General features: G+C 39.0%; 1 protein-coding gene across 3 annotated transcripts in view; it reads left to right on the forward strand.

The window, feature by feature from the left end:
• The window catches only part of LOC127628410 (solute carrier organic anion transporter family member 4A1-like), a 44195-nt gene extending 31786 nt beyond the window's left edge, over positions 1-12409 (forward strand). For all 3 annotated transcript variants that reach the window (XM_052105135.1, XM_052105134.1, XM_052105136.1), the window contains exons 9-12: positions 7030-7192; positions 9589-9764; positions 10147-10360; positions 10554-12409. In XM_052105135.1, the coding sequence (XP_051961095.1) occupies positions 7030-7192; positions 9589-9764; positions 10147-10360; positions 10554-10712 (712 nt within the window). In that variant the 3' untranslated portion in view covers positions 10713-12409. The remainder of the gene's footprint in view (positions 1-7029; positions 7193-9588; positions 9765-10146; positions 10361-10553) is intronic.
• The last annotated feature ends 10979 nt before the right edge of the window (positions 12410-23388 follow it).

Genomic DNA, 23388 nt, shown 5'->3' on the forward strand with positions numbered 1-23388 from the left:
ACAAGTGCTGGCTAATGCTAAACGTAGATTTTCTAAAATTGTTATCCATGTCGGCACTAACGATGTCCGGCTTCGCCAGTCGGAGATCACTAAAGATAATGTTAAAGAGGTGTGCAAATTTGCAAAAACGATGTCAGACACTGTAATATGCTCTGGTCCCCTCCCTGCTCATCGTGGTGACGAGGTTTATAGTAGATTAGTGTCACTGAATGGCTGGATGTCTGAGTGGTGTCTGCAGAATAAAATAGGATTTATAGACAATTAGAAAAGTTTTTGGGGTAGACCTGACCTGCTAAAGAGAGACGGACTCCATCCCTCCAGGGAAGGTGCCGCTCTCCTCTCTAGTAATTTGGCTCATAGACTTAATAATGATATTAATTGACTAAATGGGGCCCAGGTCAGGAAGCAGACAAACTGGTTAATCCGAACGTCTGCTAGCTGCCATGAGACGTCACACAGGTCACATAAACTACAACACATAGAGACTGTATCACCTAGATATCTCATAGAGACTGTGTCTGTTCCCCGAACTACCAAACACAATACCCTCACTAAATCATTTAGAAAAAATTTGATTAAGGTCAAACTTGAACAAAACAAACAAATTAAAAATAAACATCATATAAAAATAGGGCTACTAAACATTAGATCTCTTGCTACCAAAGCACTAATTGTCAATGAAATGATTACAGATCATAGATTGGATGCGCTCTGTTTGACTGAAACCTGGCTTAAACCGGATGAATATATTAGTTTAAATGAATCTACTCCCCAGGTTATTGTTATAAACATGAACCTCGTCTGAAGGGTCGAGGAGGAGGTGTTGCTACAATTTACAGTGAAGTTTTTGGTGTTACTCAGAGGACAGGATATAAATGTAAGTCTTTTGAACTAATAATGCTTAATGTGACACCGTCAAATACAAATATAAATAAAAAATCTCTGTCGTCCTTTACCCTTGCTACAGTGTATAGATCACCCGGGCCTATTCAGATTTCCTTAGTGAATTTGCAAATTTTTTATCAGATCTTGTAGTTACTGTAGATAGAGCCTTAATTGTTGGTGACTTCAACATTCACATAGATAATGAAAATGATACATTGGGATTAGCATTTATCGATATTCTCAACTCTCTTGGAGTCAGACAAAATGTAACAGGACCAACTCATCGCCATAATCATACGCTAGATTTAATTCTTTCATATGGAATTGATGTTGATAATATAGAAATTCTGCAGCAGAGCGATGACATCTCGGATCATTACCTCGTCTCTTGCATGCTGCAATCAGCTAATGTTACTCAATCTACACCACGCTATCGTTCAGGTAGAACTATTCTTTCGACCACTAAAGATGACTTCACTAATACTCTTCCAGATCTATCTCATATACTCAATAAACCCCAAAGCCCAGAAGAACTTGATGAAATAACAAAAAATTTAAATGCAGTCTTCTCTAGCACCCTTGATGTTGTCGCCCCACTTCGATTAAAGAAAATTAAAGAAATAAGCCCTGCACCATGGTACAATGATCACACTCATGCTCTCAAGAGAGCAGCTCGGAAAATGGAGCGCATGTGGAAAAATACAAAATTAGAAGTATTTCAGGGTGCATGGAAGGATAGTGTCTGTAGCTACAAACACGCACTCAAAGCTGCCAGGTCAGCATATTTTAGTAAACTCATAGAAAATAACCACAACAATCCTAGATGTTTATTCAGTACTGTGGCTAAATTGGTTAGGAATAAAGCCTCAACCGAACCAGATATTACGTCACAGCTCAAGAGTAATGACTTCATGAATTTCTTTACAGATAAAATTGAAATAATCAGAAATAAAATTGGAATTATGCAATCATCTGTCGTAGCACCTCAGAAAACAGTGTCGAATAATTTCCCTCATGTGCAACTTCAATCCTTCGCTATCATAGGTCATGAAGAGCTAACAAAACTTATCGAAACATCAAAAGCCACAACTTGTTTGTTAGATCCTATACCAACTAAGCTCTTAAAAGAGGTATCTCCTGTAATATCAGAACCTCTTCTTAATATCATTAGCTCCTCGCTATGCTTAGGACATGTCTCAAGAAACTTTAAAATGGCAATTATCAAACCGCTAATTAAGAAGCCACAACTTGATCCTTGAGAACTTGCTAATTATAGACCGATTTCAAATCTCCCGTTTATGTCAAAAATACTATAAAAGGTAGTATCCTCCCAAATATGTTCATTTCTACAGAGAAATAGTATATATGAAGAATTTCAATCAGGATTTAGGCCTCATCACAGTACAGAGACTGCACTTATCAGAGTTACAAATGACTTGCTCTTATCATCTGATCGCGGCTGCATTTCTCTTCTAGTGCTTTTAGATCTTAGTGCTGCTTTCGACACGATAGATCACAACATTCTCTTGAATAGGCTGGAGAATTATGTTGGAATTTGTGGAGTGGCATTAGCATGGTTTAGGTCATATTTAGCAGACCGCTACCACTTTGTCTATTTAAATGAGGAATTGTCAAACCAAACAAAAGTAAAGTATGGAGTGCCACAGGGATCAGTTTTAGGGCCTCTGCTTTTCTCCATGTATATGCTTCCCCTGGGAGATATTATCAGGAATCATGGAATAAGTTTCCACTGCTATGCTGACGATACACAACTTTATATTTCTTCAAAACCTGATGAGATTTCACAATTCTCAAAATTAGCAGAGTGTATCAATGAAATAAAAGATTGGATGGCCAGAAATTTCCTTCTACTCAATTCTGACAAAACAGAGGTTCTAATTATTGGACCAAAAAACTCTAAAAATAAGCCACTAAAATATAATTTGACTCTAGATGGATGTACTGTTACATCATCTTCAACAGCAAAGAACTTAGGTGTTATATTTGATACCAATCTGTCCTTTGAAAATCAAATTACAAATGTTTGTAGAACAGCATTCTTCCACCTAAGAAATATTGCTAAATTAAGGCATATGCTCTCGGTTGCTGATGCCGAAAAACTAATTCATGCGTTCATGACCTCAAGACTAGATTATTGTAATGCATTACCGGGAGGATGTCCAGCAAGATCAATAAATAAACTTCAACTGGTTCAAAATGCAGCAGCCAGAGTGCTGACGAGAACCAAGAAATATGATCATATTAGCCCCATTTTATCATCGTTACATTGGCTACCTGTTAAATTCCGTATTGATTTTAAAATTCTGTTAACTACGTACAAAGCTTTGAATGGTCTAGCTCCGCAGTACTTAAGTGATCTTCTAACACGCTATATTCCAACGCGTTCATTAAGATCGCAAAATTCTGGCCTATTAATAGTTCCTAGAATATCAAAATACACTAAAGGAGGAAGATCCTTTTCATATTTGGCTCCTAAACTATGGAATAGTCTCCCAAACACTGTTCGAGATGCAGACACACTCTCTCAGTTTAAGTCTAGACTAAAGACTCATCTATTTAGCCAGGCATACACCTAATTTATCCCACAATTAGGCTGCTTTAGTCGGGTCTGCCGGAACCAGAAACCAGAAACATTGAGCATGATCTCTAACTCTGCAATAAATTCAATGGCATCTACGCTTACATCTTTTTATTTGTTTCCCTGTCTCAACCTCGGGACTCCTATCCTGAGGTCACTGGAACCGGCTGGATCCAGCACCATTCCTGCTTCATGTAGGACTCCAATGCTACATGTCGCTGAATGATGATGACTAAATGCAGCCGGTGCCAGCCAAACATCACTTCAATCTATTATGACGGACTTCAGAGGATGAAATTATGCCAACTCCAACCTGCATCACCTCAGTCTATTTATGGACTACGATCCTGAAATGAAATGCTTAGACTAACAATTGCCAACAAAAGCCTTCATCAGACAATTAACAAGGACAATTGCATCTATATGAACTTCTGCAATTAATCAAGATGGACTTCAAAGACTTTGGTCATTAATCTTACAGTTCAAACACAATCTATGTTTAATCAATGACCCTTATCACTTAGTTTAATAATTTTAAACCATGATTTTACCTATACATAATTAATATTTACATTACATTCATAATGTTAGCCAGAGGGGAACTGGCCCCCACAGTGAGTCTGGTTTCTCCCAAGGTTATTTTTCTCCATTAATCTACATCTTATGGAGTTTTGTGTTCCTTGCCACAGTCGCCTACAGCTTGCTCACTGGGGTTATTAATACAATTATCATTTAATTATTTATAAACACTATTAAAATTTGTATTTTATCTAAATTACACAATGATGATTAATCGACTTTATAGACATTACAGTTCTTATCGTCTGTTAATGCTAATATTCTATAAAGCTGCTTTGAAACGATGTGTGTTGTGAAAGGCGCTATACAAATAAAATAGACTTGACTTGACTTGACTATGCTAGTATCAGCCAGTCGTCTATGTAATTCAGAATGTGGATGCCCCGGAGTTGCAAAGGAGCAAGTGCTGCATCCATAAACTTTGTGAATGTGTGGGGTGATAAGGCTAGGCTGAATGGAAGAATCTGATATTGGAAGGCTTCGCCCCCGAAAGCGAACCTCAGGAACTTCCTGTGTTGTGGCAGAATTTATATATGAAAGTATGCGTCCATGAGATCGATCATGACCAACCAATCATGATGTTGGATTTTTGACACGACCGTCTTGACAGTTAGCATCTTGTACTTGAACGCCCTTATTGAGCGATAATTCAAGCCTCGAAGGTTTCAAATCGGACGCAATCCCCCATCCTTCTTGGGAACCAGGATGTATCTGCTTTAGTAACCTGATTCTCTCTCTGGAAGAGGAACATGTTATTGGCCCCTTTGACCAAGAGATTTTGCAGTTCTTTCCATAGTAGACATGCTTGTTCCAGTTTCACGGTAGTGGGAACCACGCCGTTAAAACGTGGAGGACGGTGAACAAATTGAATTCTGTAGCCTTTTTCTACTGTTCTTGAGACCCACATAGAAACACCTGGCAGTAGCTTCCAAGCTGCCAGGTTCTCTGAGATGGGTATCAATTTTGACACTTCCTGTTGAGGGGATGTCGAGTGTTCCGCATCCTGGACTGCGGTAGGAAGCAAAGGAACACCCAACATTTAGCTGGAAACCGCTAACTCCCAAAACACCAGAGGCAGCGGGAATGGAGAGGTTTCATGGGGGTATCTGGAGGGTACTTGAGGTCTTGCTTTGGGGGCTGCTGAGGGCAACGAGCCGGTCCCCATTCTCCACGAGGAGGAACGCGATTCGCCATGCTCTGTTTTTGAGGCTCCCTTCTAGAAGGACCGGGGTGGGGCTGGTTTGCCGGCAGCCCCTCCCCCTGAGTGCGGCGAGTAAGGAATTTCGGAAGGCTTCCTCGTGACTTTTCACCTCTTGAATCCTGGTGATAACCGTATTCATAGAGTCACCAAATAAGCCAGAAGGTGAAATCGGGGCATCGAGGACGAACACTTTGTCCTTGTCTCTGATGCCCGAAAGGTTTAGCCATAAGCGTCTCTCTGTGCTGACCAAAGCAGCCATAGACCAGCCAATGGCGCAAGCCATCTCTTTGGTCACCCGGAGAGACAGATCTGTGGCATGACGAAGCTCAGTGGAAGCCTCTTCGTTGACCGTACTACCAGCACTCAAGTCCTTTAATAGGTCAGCCAGGTACGCCTGAAACACTGCCAGCACCTGAGGCAGCACCTGCCTGATAAGCTTTCCCCACAAGCGTGGAGGTGGTCCTGCACGGCTTTGTGGAGAGAGTGGGCCTCTTTAGAGATGATGCCGAGCCAGGTGAGAGATAACACGCAAGTGTCTCCTCTACCACCGGCATCATGGAATTCCCCCGTGCCTCAGCACCCACAATAGTCGAATATGTCGACATCGAGGACACGAAGACACAGGAAGTATGAGGTGTCCTCCATGAAAGAGAAAGCTCGTCATAGATGTCATCGAAGAAAGGAAGGGACTGATGTAGCTTTCCCTTCCTTTGGCCACCAGACAGAAATCTGTCTTCCAGTTTGGAGCGTTTGGGCGAGATTCAGCGTCCCCCTCATGAACCGAAAAGGCGCTGGAGCAAGCTTCAGGATCACGAGAAGGACCGGCTGGATCTGGGGAGAGAGCGAGGGATAGGGACGGACCTGTCTCTCGCTCCTCAGCCAGATCCATAAGAGAGCCCCAAGATGGAAGATTGGGCACTGGCTCTCGGAAGTAAGCGAGACGAGTGTGAAGCATTTTGACTGAAAACAGACCACAATGCTCACACCCGCCCCGGCCCAACGCAAGAGCAGTATGCTCTTCCCCCAAACACACAAAACAAAACTGGTGTGTCCATTTCAGCCATAGAGCGTAAACACGGGAACACACACTGCTTGCTTTGTTTATCAGTCATTCTTGAAAGAGAAAAGGTTTTCTGCGCACTGTCTAACAAATTCAAACTCCTAACAGAGGAATGTAGAAATGTTTTGACAGTGTTGAGAAGCACAACACAGACAGAGTGGTCTGAAGACAAAAGACTTGACAATGCACCTGTGGCTCATCTATTTATAGCCCCTGTACCGGCAAATCCTGATGATGTCACCGGCGGAGGCTTTAAATTCTAGTCAATTTCATTGATGTGTTGCACACATATTAACAGCTGGTCACTCCTAAAGACGTTCCCAAAGCACTAAATCAGTGCAGCATCAAAGTGTAGCTTTTTGATAGTGAACTTTTGATCTTTGATTTGTTGGGGCAAGTCTGAAAATGTAAGATTAAAAATACAAGAAAAGTTTAGAAAAAAGAAGAGGAAAACTCCATGGACATTATAAAAAATATTTTACCACAGAATGCTGCAATTGATCAAACAGTATCGAGTAATCCAGAGAGCTGAGTACTGAATAACGCAGGTAATGATATTAATTAATTGCCAGAGCAGAAACAAGAGAATTGATGGACAATGTGTTATTGATTAGTTGGGGCAAAAATAACTTTGATACGAACATTCTCTCTCTCTCTCTCTCTCTCTCTCTCTCTCTCTCTCTCTCTCTTCTCTCTCTCTCTCAGTCTGTCAGAGCTTGGCAACCTGACTGTGAGCTGTAACGTTGGATGTCACTGTGTTAAGGAGCTGTTTAACCCTGTGTGTGGTGCAGATGGAGTGATGTATTTCTCTCCCTGCCATGCCGGCTGCAGGTCCATCAACCACACATACAGCCCCAGTGGTAGACAAGTAAAGAAACACTGTCCAAACAACTGCTCTCCAGTCATTCTAATGTTCACTCATTTAGCAACACGATCACACTTCACTCCTGTATCTGTATTCACTTGGGTTGCATTTACATTGCAAGGCCTAATGCACGGATTTGTTTTTGTCTCATCTGTTTACATTCACCTCATACAAAGCTGCCTTTGTTTACATGAATACTATGTGAGATAATGCAGTGCTGAGCTGCCTAAATTGATATTTGAGCTCTATCAGTTTCAAAGCATGCAAGTAATGGATTCACTTTGTGCTTTACAGTGGTTGTTTTCCTGAATATTAGTGTGCACAGTTGTGTAGTGCAGTTTTATTTGTCTTTCTGAGCATTTTACTTCCCGTAAGCATACAACAGGCAGGGTTACTATGAGGAACAATATGTACAATAGAAATTTCAATAATAGGTAATCTGACATGGATGTCATATTTCAATATTTCTAAAATAAACAACAAAATAAATAAATATAAATGTAGCTTTCGCTCTTATCATTCACTTACACACCTGTACTCCCTGCATTATTTACATGTACAAACTGCCATGTATTCAGTAACTTAACCTTATCCTGTCTGTTGTGCAACAATGAAGTATATGTAACCTGCTCCATCAATACACAAGTTTTATTGATCCTGGAACACATTTTAAGATTTATGTTAAAAAAAGTTTAATGATGTAATTGTTATGTTTCTTTACAAAACCCTTGCTGAGATATAATCATTTAAATGATTCAGCGTTTTGATAAAATGGCCTCTAAATATTCCAAACAATTTTCTGACATTCTGTCAAATAATTGGAAGATTTATTCAAGCTTCCATTAAATATTTTAAACATAAATAACAGTTTAACAACCTAATCATATTAAATTATAATTTGCATAGATTTGTATGCATATTTGTATAGATATGCGTACTAATATAACATATCTATATCTACAGTGATGTGAAAAATTATTTGCCCCAACCTGATTTCTTCTATTTTTGTGTAATTTTCATACTAAAATGTTTTAGACCTTCAAATGAGATATAACATAAAACAAAGGCAACCTGAGTAAACACAAAAATACATTTTCATATATATTGTTTAATTGAAGCAAAAAAGTTATCCAACACCTATGTCACCCATGTGAAAAACGAACTGCCCCCTTAAACTTAATAGCTGGTTGTGCCACCTTTAGCAGCAACTACAAGCAACCAAACGCTTCCAATAACTGGAGAACAGTCTTTCACAACACTGTGGTGGAAATTTGGCCCACTCTTCTATGCAGAACTGCTTTAGTTCAACCACATTGGAGAGTTTTTGGAAGGCTTTTGAGGTTATTGGAATAGAAAAATGTGTGTGTGTGATAGTGAGCAATCGATCTATTTCAGGAGTCGGCAACCTTTTTGACATGGAGTGGCATTGTTTATTTTCCTTGTCAATGGCTGTACCAACAGATCTGTTTAAACGCTTTAATCCTCCAAATCAAAGTCATGTGGTGTAACCAGATTATAGGTAGACATATTGTTGTTTATGTTGACCATAAAAACCATAAAACAGAACAGACACCTTGAGACCATCAAGACTGAGCCTGAAGTTTTTTAAAAACGTATTTAAAACTTAAAAAAAACATTTTGTTCAGGTCATGTGCTGTAACCCTGAGAAAACTTCTTTATATTTTTGACTCACATAATCATAATAGTTGTATTTTAAAAAAACTAAAAAAATCTACCTAGAACAATGTGTTTTAATTTTTATTTATTTATTTTTATTATTATTAACGATTAAGTTGTTTATACTCTCATGTATTCAAGGTGCAAAGAACTTATTATAATACTTTTTACTTTATGGTACAAACATGAAAATGCTAACATTTATGAAACCAAATTGGACACACAAATTAAATTAAGTTCATCTAAAAACTTGACAAAATATTTTAAACTAGATTTTTAAAAGATGTCTTGTGTTTAACACCTCAGACAACCTTATGTGTTAATGACCTAAAAGTATTTGCTTGCGCAGTGTAAATGTTCAAGCCTGAAGTTCAGTCATTTTGTCACCAAACTGTAGGGTTTTTTTGTTTTTGTTTTTCAAAAAACAGCCCATTGCAACTCATTGTCACATTTAATTAGGAGGATAAGAGTGTTTAGATTTGTCAGATGACCAGAGATCACATATGCATCAGATTTAGAATGACATTTGAAAGTTGCCGAAATCAGATGCTAATGATTCTGATTTTAAACATGCCATAAGATCCAATCTGTGCAAGATGTCTGTGGGGGGAAAATAATTAAATAAATAATTGGTTGATCAAATGAAAACATGTAGTCATTAATTGTATTAAATTAATTGATGTGTGTCATTGGTGTGTCCCTACATTTTTATGCATTCACAGGTGTTCTCTGGCTGTAGCTGTATAATCGGGAATGTATCATGGGGAGAGGAGGGATTTGCTGCAGAAGGGAAGTGTGTGTCATCCTGCAATCACATGCCAACCTTCCTCACCTTTCTTTTCATCATCATCTTCTTCACTTTCCTCTGCAGCATTCCTGCACTCACTGCCACGCTCAGGTATAAACACACAACTAATATAGTTCAATAGATTTAAAGATAGAGAGAAAGAGAGATGAGTGCATAGGTTTGCGAAATGTGAAATATTTATAATTTTAAAAATATAAGGGGGTTCATAAAATTGCATTTAGTTTTTTATGAAGTACTGCCACGATTAAACTACTTGACATAACAGATACTATTTACTATTTCCACGAGACAATATCAGAATTTACACAAATGATCCTGATCCACCATATTAAGAAGGGGATGTAAACTCTTGAAAAGGATGATTTGTGTAGATTTTATTTTTTTGTCTTGTGGTATATACATGATGTCAAATTTGTATATGATCCAAAACATTTCGTTAAAGCATAATCAAGTTCTTACTCTTTCTCTACAGGTGTGTTCCTGACAGTCAAAGATCGTTTGGACTTGGAATCCAGTGGATTGTAGTTAGGACACTAGGTGGGATCCCTGGACCCATAGCATTCGGTTCAGTGATTGACATATCCTGTCTGTTGTGGGAGGAGCAGTGTGGGGAATATGGCTCCTGTTACCTGTACCATAACTCCGCTATGAGCCAGTACTCACTCATCGCAGGCATCATCTATAAGGTAGCAAAAAATATGCAAATAATCTCTGGGAAAGCTATTACTCTTTGCTCATTTGCCTTTATGAAACACTTTCACAATGTTCAATATTTCTGTCTTGGTAAGATCTTCAAATGTTTAATTTTGTTCTGAAATGCTTTTGTCATCAATATACTGTACCACCAAATCATGAATCTCATTTATCTCTCACTCTCAGGTTTTAGGCATTTTGTTCTTCTTGCTGGCTAGCGTTCTTTACCAGCCACCACCCGAGTCTCCTCAGAGCAGTTGTGAGAGCACAGATGTGGGAGGGCATGAACTGCCAATCAAAGACCTTTCCCCCGAGATCATCTCCAACCCACATGCCAAGTTATGACACCAGACTGCTAATTCACCGACACCTCATTTCAAAATGTGTGTGTATACGTTTATGTGTGTGAATAAGGTCAGAAAACTGCATAAAAGCTTAATAAACAGAACCTACCAAATGCAGACAGAATATTAATTTGAGAACACATAATGGGTTTATTTATGTTATTATCATTATTAGATAGGAAATTGAATTTATTTTTTAATGTAAGGAAAATCCATAGGTAATATAAAAAAAGAGCACTTAACATAAATATAATTAACAGAGAGAAATACAATAAAACCATATACCTATTAAAAGTATTAAACTATCTTAAAATTTTATTAAGATTGAAACAAATGTTGCTCAGTTACACGTAAAGAAATGCTGATAATTAGTTACAAACTGTGCCTTTAAAGAGTATAGCACCAGCTAGCACAGTTAGATAAAGAGACTACAGATCAAGAAAATATTTATTATAAGAATCCTGGTCACCAAATTTACAAATCCTCAATCTCTCTAAAATGCACTTTAAAATAAATACACAGCATCTTAAATATGTACAGCAGTGAACTGTGTGCCATTAAGAAGTTCTAGTTCACATTCTGCCAGCATGTGTTATTCTTGTATTTAATTTCATACATTTTGAATATTATTCACATTTTATCTTAAAATGTGCCAAAATACTGTAGCTCAGGACTGAGCAGGATATAAAAGCTTTATGATATGAGATCACATTGAGATGCAAATGAGAGAGGAAGAGGGAGTTTTCAAATTAATATTTTGTAATTCTACAGGATGGCATGTTGAGTCCGATATTGCTTGGTGAAAGAAGCATTTAATGTCATGGTGTCTAAAAGATACTCATCTGCATTCTTTTAGAAAAAAAGAGCACAGAAATGTGATGCTTAATAGAAACGACTCTTGATTGTTAAAGGTACAGTTCACCCAAAATAAGTTCTGTCATTATTCACTCACTCCTATGTTCTTCCAATCATCTTTACCTCTTCCTTGGAACACAAGAGAAATATTGAAGAATTTTGACACATCTAATTATTTCATACATAAAATTGCCTGTTGAGTCTGTCAAACCCCAATATTCTGCCTAACATTTATTTGTATGTTCCATTGAAGAAATTTAAATCGTTTTGGAACAAGATGGGGGTAAATTATGACAGAATTTTTATTTTTGGCTGAACTATATGTTTAATGAAATAGCAGAGCATTTACGCCTGTTCTATTGAAGTCTGTAGCAGGGTTTTGTCAGGTTTTACCTGTCTGAAAAAATATTTTTTGCTGCTTTTTACATTTCCCTGAAGTGAAATATTTCTGATTAAATTACTTTGATGACAAACAATGATTGAAAAACATGCACTTGAAAACTGAAGATTTTCACAATGAAATTGGACATGCAACAATGAAAGACTAACGTGATGTTAAATTGTATTTTAATTTGTGTTGGTTCATATGTGAAAGAAATATGTAACATGTCTCCTAAATTAACTGTTTTGACCCAAAAATGACTTTGTGAGTTGGCCTGTTATTGTATTTATTAAGATTTCTGACCACTGTGTTTCTAATCACAATGTAATTAGTTTTGATACTTTCTTTAAATTTTTTTTACAAGTTTCAATAAAAGCTGTGAGTAACATCCCATTTGATGGTACCACTAGATGTCACTGGTGGTTCAGTGCTGTAAATTAAAAGAAAAGAATGTTTCACAAAATGCAATGTGTAAACACAGATAAAGATGCTTTAAAATTGTGCACTGATGTGCAGATATGTTCAAAACCTAAGGATTATGTCAGAAAAATGTCATGCTGAAACATCACTGGATGTGTGTGGAATTAACTGTGATCTCCCCATCACTGCTTGTCATTAGATGATAAAATTTACATCTTGTATCTAAATGTTAAACCCTAAATGTATATGTAAAGCAAAAGTTAGAGCTGAATATTAATAGCACCCCATATCACCTAAAACATGATCCCTCTGAAGTAAGAAATATAAAAGACATTGGCTTTTGCAGGTTATGGAAAATGGGATGGAGAGTCTTTTGAAGTAGAATGAGAAACATCCTCAATGAATTGTATAAGCCATATATGGTAAATGTAAGCTGCATGATTTGAATTTTCAGACATGATTCACAATATTCAAGTAAACTGGGGGGTTGATAGCGTAGAAAGACTGACTAAATTGTGCCCAAGACAAAATTCATTTCCGAATGGGGTGGCCTGACTTAGATCCATGGTGGCCAAGGCCACCCCTGACCCCCCTAGCTTCGCCACTGGTTACACCTGTACCCGTTCACAAGAAACATGGTTGCCAATGCTCCTAGAGTTTTGTTAACTTTTATTCAGTCAAAAAGCTTAATTAATTAATTTGCTTTGATTGGATATGGATAGATAGATAGATAGATAGATAGATAGATAGATAGATAGACAGACAGACAGACAGACAGACAGACAGACAGACAGGATGCCTCGGATCAGGGTGAGGAAAACTAAGAATATTTCCAGCTAATGTGTTTGAAGTTTTGAAATAATACATATTCAAGCATTTGAAATATCTGAAAACAATAAAAGAGTATGAAATGTGTCCATATATTTCACTTAAGTTATGTATAATGCCATATTAAGCACAAAACAAATGAGTGTTCCAACTGCCCTGGGGTAGTGTTTCAACTGTACAGATGCAGTACAGGGTTCAGTTGTAACAAAAGCGCCCCTTTGTCTTTAAACATTTATTGTAGTAATAAGAACAATGTATGCAGGTTTTTAGCATTTATTTTGTCAGTACACGGATAAAGGTATCTCATGTGAAAATTTTTTTTTATGTTTATGCTGTTCTGTATTTGTGCAGAAAAACATAAAACAAAACGTGTTCCTACTGTAGGCTACTCTGAGTTTACATCTGCCTTGGTTGTAACAAACTGGCCATGGAGATGGTGTTAGGAGCTATGTGCAGGAAGTTTATTAAAAGAGACACAAGCAAATAATACAAAACAGCAGGCAGAGAGACGTAGTCGTAAGGCAGGCAGATAAATCCAATAAACCAAATAGATAGTCCAAGCAGGCAAACAAAACAAAGCGTAATCCAAAAAGCAGTAAATCCAGAAAAACAGGCAATGGTCATAACATACCTCAATAAACAAAGGCAATGGAAAAATGCTCATAAGGTAGGGTAAACTGGCAATACTTTGCACAGAACAATGGAACTGCATGGCTATATATACATGTGGTAAACAAGAAAATGAGCAGTGAAGAAATGGCTGAAGATCAGTTTTCGGGAGAGGGCTCCCTCTGGTGGTTGGTAGGATGGGTAACAACCTCAGATGTTACAGCTGGTTCTGCTGGGACAACACCTTGGTTATGGTGCTGGATGTTTAGGATGAGCTTGGCAGAAATCTTGGATCAGGGATGGTTCCAGTATGTCCTTGTCGGCTACCCACAATCTCTCCTCCATCCGTTGCCTTCCCAGTCCATCAAGTATTGCATCCAACTCCCTCGTCGCCTTGAGTCCATGATCTCTCGGATCATATAGGCTAGTGCTCTATCAACCTCCAATGGAGCCGGAGGCTTGAATTTGTGATTCCAGGGCCAGACACTGGGTGGACAGTTTTCAGCAAGGACACATGGAGGGAAGGAGATGCAGTAGTTAGCAGGAAGCTCTAATCGGTAAGTAACTGTGTTTAATTGACGGATAATTCTGAATGGACCCACATACCTTGGAGTGAGCTTCCTGCAGTGTAGCCGCAGCTTGAGATCCTGTGTGGATTACCAGACCCTCTATCAGGCTGATAGTTGGGATGGGGGCACTTCCGCCGCTCAGCCTGAAAGCGTTGAGCTCGGACCGCTCGCTGTAGCCGGACATTTGCTCAGTCTCACACCCTCTCACTCTGCCTAATCCAATCGTACACTGCTGGCATTTTAAATGGTTCTCCTGACCAAGGGAGCATAGGGGGTTGGTAGCCCAGCATGTATTGGAAGGGGGTTAGTCCCGTAGATGTATGAGTGATGGAATTCTGTGTGTATTCGGCCCAGGGCAAGAAGTCTCTACACTTTCTCTGTTTACAGCTACGATAGCTACGAAGATATTGGCCAATCTCCTGGTTTAAACGTTCCATCTGTGATATCCTGAGGTGAGACTCAAATTGATGTCCAGTTGCTTACCGAACACCTTGCCACTTGACAAGACCTCACATAGTTGGTAACATCACGAATTACAGATGGCCACCAGAAGGAATTACGTACCAGAGTGATAGTTCTTTGGATGCCAGGGTGTCCTGTGCTCAATGAAGTGTGGACCCATTGGATAGTTCTCAGACGTAGAGCTTGTGGTACAAAATGCTTGGTTGGGGGACAGTTATGATATCCCAAATAATCAGAGCAATGATGACAGATGGTGGCAGGATGGATCCAGGATGAGGCTGGATGTGGGGTGGATCATGCCTGCATGAAAGTGCATCTGCTTTGCTACTCTTGCTGCCAGGGTGGTAAGTGATGGCATAATTGAACCTGGTGAAGAACAATGACCATCGGGCTTGACGTGGATTCAGTCTCTTGGCTGCCTTGATGTATTCAAGGTTCTTGTGATCAGTGATAACTTCACAGTGATAAACCCTCTAACCAGAGATGCCACTTTTTGAGTGCTGCCTTCATGGAAAGTAATTCCTTGTTCCCCACATCATAGTTTCGTTCAGCTGAATTACATTTTATGGAGAAGAATGCACAAGGGTAAAGCTTGCCTGGGTTGACATTGTGACAGGACCACTCCAATCCCACAATCAGAAGCATTTACTTCAACGATGAAAGGAAGATTGGGGTCGGGGTGTTCGGAGCAGTCGTGAAGCTTGACTTGAGTGAGAAGAAGGCTTGGTATGTGGCGTTGTTCCATGGCAACTTGTTGGGTTTTCCCTTGAGCAATGATGTGAGTGGTGCTGCAATGATACTGTAGTTCCTTTTGAAGCGGTGGTAGAAATTGGCAAAGCCAAGAAATTGCTGTAGTTCTTTGATTGTGGAAGGTCGAGGCCATTCGGTAACTGCTGTGATTTTAGAGGCATTCATTTCTACACCTTGGTGGCTGATATTGTAACCTAGGAACGTGGTATGGGAGATATGAAACTCACAATTCTCTGCCTTGACAAATAGCTTGTGTTCCTGGAGATGTGATAGGACTGTCCTGACATGCTGGATATGTTGTTCCTTGAGAGTAGATTAGGATGTCGTCAATGAAGGCCACCACACACTGATTCAGTAGGTCTCTGAAAATTTCATTGACAAAAGAATGGAAAACAGAGAGGGCATTAGAAATCCATACAGCATGACTAGATATTCATAGTGCCACCTTGTGGTGATGAATGCCGTTTTCCACTCATCTCCTTCTCTGATTCTAATGTGGTTATAAGCACTTTGTAGATCAAGCTTAGTATGAATCTTAGCCTCACAGAGTTGTTCAAAGGCTGAGGGGATAAGTGGCAGTGGGTAACGGTATTTCAAGGTGACAGAGTTCAGGCCTTGATATATGGATGTAGAACTCTCCACAAAGAAAAAACCTGCAGCTGCTGGAGAGGTGGAGGGACAGATGTAACCGGAGGCAAGGGCTTCCTTGATGTAAGTTTCCATAGCAAGGGTCTCGTGGCGTGACAATGGATAAGCCTTGCTTTTCTGTGGAGCTGTATTAGGCAGAAGTTCAATGGTGCAGTCCAATGGACAGTGATGAGGAAGTTGAGTTGTTTTGACTTCACTAAAATCTTCATTGAATTCTGCATACTTCATACTGCATGAAACTTGAACCATTGTGTGAGCACACTCTGGTTCCAGGATATAGAAGGGTTATGGATGGCCAGCCAATGATGACCCAGGATAAGAGCGTGATTGGGTGAGTTTATGACATATAGTGAAATGTTCTCCACATGAAATAGTACAATCTTGATGGTTATGGGAACAGTTTGTTGAGTTATACCAGTACCAATGAGAGAGTTGTCAACTGTGGTGATATTCATCATTGGAATGCATTGAATGGTGGGTGTATTGAGGTCATATACGATCTCTTGCTTTATGAAATTCACAGCTGCCCCAGAATCCACTAAAGCTGTAAAATATTTTATGTAATCACCAATGGAGATCTCTACAGGCAACAAAAACTGTGAAGGATTGGTGATACAAATTTCATTGTACTCATTTTCAGCCTTGATTCAGGGGAACTTTTTCTTGTGCAAGCATGCAGCATTAGGATGACCTGGTTCACCACAGTAATAGCAAAGTTTTTAATTACATCGACGTTGGTGTTCCTCAATAGAAACACAGGCGTAAACAACATGGATTGGTTTGGGTGAGTCAGTGGATGCCTGTGCCTGTTCTGAGACTATAGACTTAGAAGCGGAGTGAAACTGGGGCTGTGGAGCATTACGAAGCAGGTTTACATCTTGATAGCCATAATAATGAATTCTGACAGAGTAAAACCCTCACCCTTGCATGTCAGTTCCACTTTGAGTTCTTGGTGAAGCCCCACATGGAAAACAGTTTCCAGAGCAACATTGTTCCACCCACTTTGAGCCACTAGCATCCTGAACAGAATTACATAGTCTGCTTCAGATCGATGGGCCTGGCATAAATGAAGCAGCTGAACAGAGATATCTTGACCACCCACTGGATACTCGAAGATTTCGTATATCTATTTAGCATAGTAGTCAATGAGGTCTGGATTTTAGGAGCTTTGTCTCAAACAGTGGTGGCCCAATCGAGTGCTTTACTGGTAAGCAGAGACATCATAAAGGTACATTTCTTGGCGTCTTGATTATATGATTCAGGTCGATTAGAGAAATAGACTTTGCACTGTCATAAAAAAAACCCTGCATTTCTCTGCAGAACCATCAAACTCGTCAGGAAGAGCAAAGCATACTGGTTTAGCATAGGGAGCTGGCAGTGAGTGAATGTATTGAGTCAAACATTTGTTGGTGGCTAATAGGTTGTTCAGCTGGTCTTGATAACCCTTTAAAACATCGCACTTGTGTAGAATTGCAACCTGGAGCAATGAAGAAATGGGTTAAGATCAGTTTTCGGGAGAGGGATCCCTCTGGTGGTTGGTAGGATGGGTAATAACCTCAGACGTTACATTGATGAATGCCAGGCATATTTCTATGACAGTGACATGCTCCTTTTATATGCATATACAATCTGATTCTCTTCTGAATTTGGATGTACACTTTGTTGAATTATAGGGAATTTAATATTATTAATCATTTTCATCTAATGACACAAATTATGGCTAGTATTAACAGTCATATTATCGACACGCACTTCACTTCTACAGGTAGATTTAGATGCATTCAAACATGAAAGAAATAAACCAAAACATTTCTAATTGCACTTTAAACTAAATTAAGTGGTACAAAAATCATACCAAATGCATACATTTTAGTCTCTCCTGCTTCCACAAGCCCCTTTTCCTGTGGACTTTTGATTCTCACCTCAACAACAGGTGGACAATTACTAGTTGGCTACAAATTAAGTCATAAATACAATTGTAAATATACAATAATAATACATATAAACATAACAATAAAAAAAATTAAATACAAAAATAAAGCATGACCTCAAGAAAGTTTAATACAAATCTCAAGGGTTTACCCCTGAAAAACTGCAATTGCGGTTATGTGCTTTCAGAATTTGGGCATGAAATTTATTACAACCTGCTGGTTGAATCGGCAAACTGCAAATACAGAAACTGAATTAGAACTTTGCGCTGAGTTAAGTGGTGATATTGAAATGTCTTAGCGCAATGACCTATTTCTCAGGTAAATAGAAAATTGCGCCACTTCATTTACATGCAATACACCCATAGTTTGTGGGCCTACATCCACAATAGTGCAAACACTCCCACCCATGCCCACTTGCACTTTGCACTGGCAAAATTCATGAAAATTGCACTTAGAATTAGCGTTCTCACCAAAATTGGATAAGACGTTGCGCATGGTCATAGCACCTAGCACTGTGCTTTGCACACTCACGAAAATAGAGCCCCATGTGGAGTGCAATGAACACTAACACGTGGAATAATAAAAACATTATTAGTTGATTGAAGGACAGTTCAACACCACTGACCCTAGAAGTATGCACTAGCGGTCGACACTACAGAGGATGGTTCACTCTCTGTCTCTGTTGCGGATATAACCCGATCTTTCCGACGGGTAAACATCCGTAAAGCAGCGGGTCCAGACGGCATTCCGGGCTACGTCATCAGAGCGTGCGCGAACCAAATGGCTGATGTTTTTACGGACATTTTTAACCTGTCCCTCTCCCTGTCTGTACTCCCCACATGCTTCAAAACGTCAACCATTGTGCCTGTACCGAAGCAAGCCAAAATCACTTGCTTAAATGACTAGCACCCTGTTGCTCTGACCCCCATCACCAGCAAATGCTTTGAGAGGCTAATCAGAGATCACATCTGCTCTGTGCTGCCCACGTCTTTGGACCCATTGCAGTTTGCCTACGGCAACAACCACTCGACTGATGATGCCATCGCATCTACAATACACACTGCTCTCTCCCACCTGGAAAAAAGGAACACATATGTGAGAATGCTGTTTGTAGACTACAGCTCAGCATTCAACACCATAGTGCCCTACAAGCTGAGAAACTCCGGGCTCTGGGCTTAAACAGTTCGCTGTGCAGCTGGATTCTGGATTTCCTGTCAGGCAGACGTCAGGTGGTTAGAATTGGCAGCAACATCTCCTCATCACTGACCCTCAACACTGGAGTCCCGCAGGGCTGTGTTCTCAGCCCACTCCTGTATTCCCTGTACACACATGACTGTGTGGCAACACATAGCTCCAATGCCAATACGACGGTGGTAGGTCTGATCACTGAAAATGATGCAACAGCCTGCAGAGAGGAAGTGCACACACTAACACGCTGGTGTCAGGAGCACAACCTCTCCCTCAACATCAGTAAAACCAAGGAGCTTGTGATGGACTTCAGGAAGAAAGACAGAGACCACAGCCCATCACCATTAATGGAGCACCAGTGGAGAGAGTCAGCAGTTTCAAGTTCCTCGGTGTCCACATCACTGAGGAACTCACATGGTCCGTCCACACTGAGGCCATTGTGAAGAAGGCTCACCAGCGCCTCTTCTTCCTGAGATGTTCTTCCACATCCTCACACGGTTCTACACCAGCACTGTAGAGAACATCCTGACTGGCTGCATCACCGCCTGGTACGGCAATAGCACCGCCCACGACCGCAAAGGGTGGTGCGAACTGCCAGACACATCATCGGAGGTGAGCTTCCCTCCCTCTAGACAGTGTGTGGAAAAAGCTTGGAGGATCATCAGAGACTCCACCCACCTGAGTCATGGGCTGCTCTTACTGCTACCATCAGGCAGGTGGTCTCGCAGCACGAGGACCCACACCAGCTGACTACATGACAGCTTCTTCCCCCAAGCAATCAGACTTTTGAACACTTGATATCTCACGATCAACAATCAGCACTGCACTTTATTAATCTTCTTAATCTTCATCTTATTATCTCACACTGGACTGTCAAATATATTCCCCTCAATACAACTACTGCATATATATATATTATATACTCTTATTTGTATTGTATGTGTATTCTATATTGTGTGTATTGTTTACTGTACATTGTATATTATATTGTGTTGTGTAAGTATGTGAACATTTGATATGTAAATTGTGTTTCGTAAATATGTTGTTTATTGTAATTGGTATATGTCTCATCACTGTCATGACTGCTATGTTGCTCGGAACTGCACACAAGACTTTCACCTACTGTTGCACTTGTGTACATGGTAGTGTGACAATATTTGATTTTGATTGATTTGAAACAAGGACGTGTCCTAGTGCTCTTTCACTATATAACATCACTCATGGCACTTGTTCAGTCAAATTTTAGGACTAAGTGTTGTATAAAGGATACTCTGTATACTCAAATAGTATAATATGTGATCAAGATTCACTTGAAAGGTACACTGTATACTCAAATAGTATAATATGTGATCAAGATTCACTTGAAAGGTACTAGGAGGAAGGGAATAAATATAAGCCCAAAAAATGGTTCTGGATCATTATACTGTAAAATAAGTGTAGGATTATCCATGCAGAACAATTGCAGCCATATGATTTGAATCTAGAAAAACCCAACCTTTTTAATCCTAGAATTCCTCAACGTCATACATTATAGGACCAGGTATTCTCAATTTGAGTGAATGCCTGCCTATTGACAATAAAATGGTCAAAGACACTGAAATGATATAATTCAAAGCAAAAAAAGGTCATTTGTTAGAGAGGCCCCTAGGCATGAACTTCTGAACTTCCACAACAAGCTAAAGCAGGCTTTCTTTGAAAGGTTTTCTTGCAAAGATCATCAGATTTGCACAAATATAATACTAGAAAATGTCCTCTTAACCCAGGAACATTTCACACAAATTCACAGTACTTTATGGAGTTAACCTTCAAAAATATACAGAATGCATTTAAATTCATAGTTTACACAATATCTAGACTTTCTAGGTAATTCTGAAAATTGCTTTGAACTGCGGTAACCTTTATAACTGACAAATGAATGATTATAGCCTGATGTATCTTTTTAAAATATGTGTATTGATTTGTAATCATGTATAATAGAATAGAATCAATTATTAGAATCTTTAATCTTAAATAATTTATCTCATTCTATTTTTTTTGTCAAGGTAGATTAACTTGATAATCTGCCTTGACAATCAGGTTTCTCATAATGTGTAATGTACAATCCATGTTGTAAAACTAATTAATTAACCATTATGATTTCTAACCAGGGATTTTCATGGTTTGTTACCTACATGTATAATATTCATGAAAGAATGTCATATTTAGTATGCAAACGCTTGCTGGATTAAGGAGAGAATATTGATGAAAACGAATGTCATATCTCTTGTCAAGATATAAAAATTCATGATTAAACGTGCACTTTTTTTGAGCGGGAAGTCCCAAGAATCACCCGAATAAAGGGTTGTATATCAATTCTGAAAAGGGACAGACCAGTCGACCATGTGACTCTGAAAAGTCACTTCTGATTGGCACAGGGCACCTTTGGGGATGCGGCCAATTTTAGTTCAAATGTCTCCAAACAGGAATAACTCTTTCTTCTCTATTCTCGACTCTCTTCTCCGGCTCCTCTCTTCTGAACTCTTCTGCTGAAGCATCGCTTGCTTCTTCCAGATCCTCTGTGCCATGTAGAGTCCAAGGAAAACTCTGGACCCACAAAGTCCTGAGGAAGGCTCTCACTCTCTGCTCTAGTCGTGAGTCCTCCTTGCAGAAGGCCTTTCTTCATCCTGTCAATAACTTTCCACGGTCATCGGAGTCCAAAACACAGATGGAAAGAACTTTCTTCAAACGCCAAAGAACGCAACGCATGGACACACAAGTACATCTCCAGACTTTTGCTTAGTGCTCTTGTATTAATTAAATACTTTGGGTAATCCAATTGCAAATCGATTTAGACACAAAGGATAAATGATTCTTAAGGCATAGTCAACAGACTCTTTAAAGTTCATTTTCCCTGTATTGATAATTTACTGCACATTCTGTCAATACTCACCAACCTGTTTCATGACGTATGTGTTAGATTAGTACATTTTTAGAATAGCAATAAAGTTTGTCTGTATTCAAAGATAATTTGACTCTGGTATTATTTTGATAAATAATCTCATCCCTGTTTTTAAAAGATTTTATTTCAAAGCTATCCCTAAAATATGTGTAATATTATTTTCAATAAGCCATGAGAAAAATATTACTCCAATAATTTAATTAATCATAATTCCCTTATTAAAGCTAATTTCTTACAGTAGAAATTGTGAGTGGATACAACGAGACGTTGTATTACGATGTTAATGGTGGAGAATTTTATTCAGACATATAATCTTGTTATTTGTCATTTATCTAACTTATAATGGTTGTCGAACGCAACTAATTCCATTTTAAATTTCCTTATGTAATAATGTAGAATAAGGACAGTTTAATTTAGTTCCAAGCTCACACATACTGTTTCCTTACATTTAATGGTGTAGAATTGCGGCACATTAATCAATACAGTGTACATCTACATCAACTAAATTCTCTACATATATTGGTGTGAGAATGCGGGCATTTTAACTGATCCCGTCTACATTCACACATACCAAAAATCCAACATAAGATTTGTGTACCATTAAAATATATCTGTATGAAAAAAACCACATAAATCTTAATCTTGGTGGAGCTAAAAAACAAATGCTGGTTGTCATTACAGCTCAACAAAATATTAAATCAAGGTTCCAGGTGGATTAAAATTTTGGGTAATCACAATATCCTCACATGTGTACACATACTATTTTAAGTGAGTCTTAGTTTGCGAGTAAATGTGTTTGTTTGTTTGTTTGTTTGTTTGTTTGTTTGTGTGTGCATGCATGTTATATTTGAATCTCTGTTTGCATATATTACTAGTTAATTTGCACTGAAAGATTCCTTTGTGCTCAAATTTATCAAGGATCACATTCACATATTTTTGGACAGGCTGGACCAAATTCAGCCTGTCAGAACAATAAGTGAACTCAAGTGATTTTGCCTTTGAGCAACATCAAGGCAAATTATAAAAAGACATCAAAATGCCAGACACAAACAACTTTTAGTTTTTTATTAGAATTTAGAAGGTCAATAGATTTGGGA

The sequence above is a fragment of the Xyrauchen texanus genome, chromosome 35 (assembly GCF_025860055.1).
Source record: "Xyrauchen texanus isolate HMW12.3.18 chromosome 35, RBS_HiC_50CHRs, whole genome shotgun sequence".
NCBI classification, from domain to species: Eukaryota; Metazoa; Chordata; class Actinopteri; order Cypriniformes; family Catostomidae; genus Xyrauchen; species Xyrauchen texanus.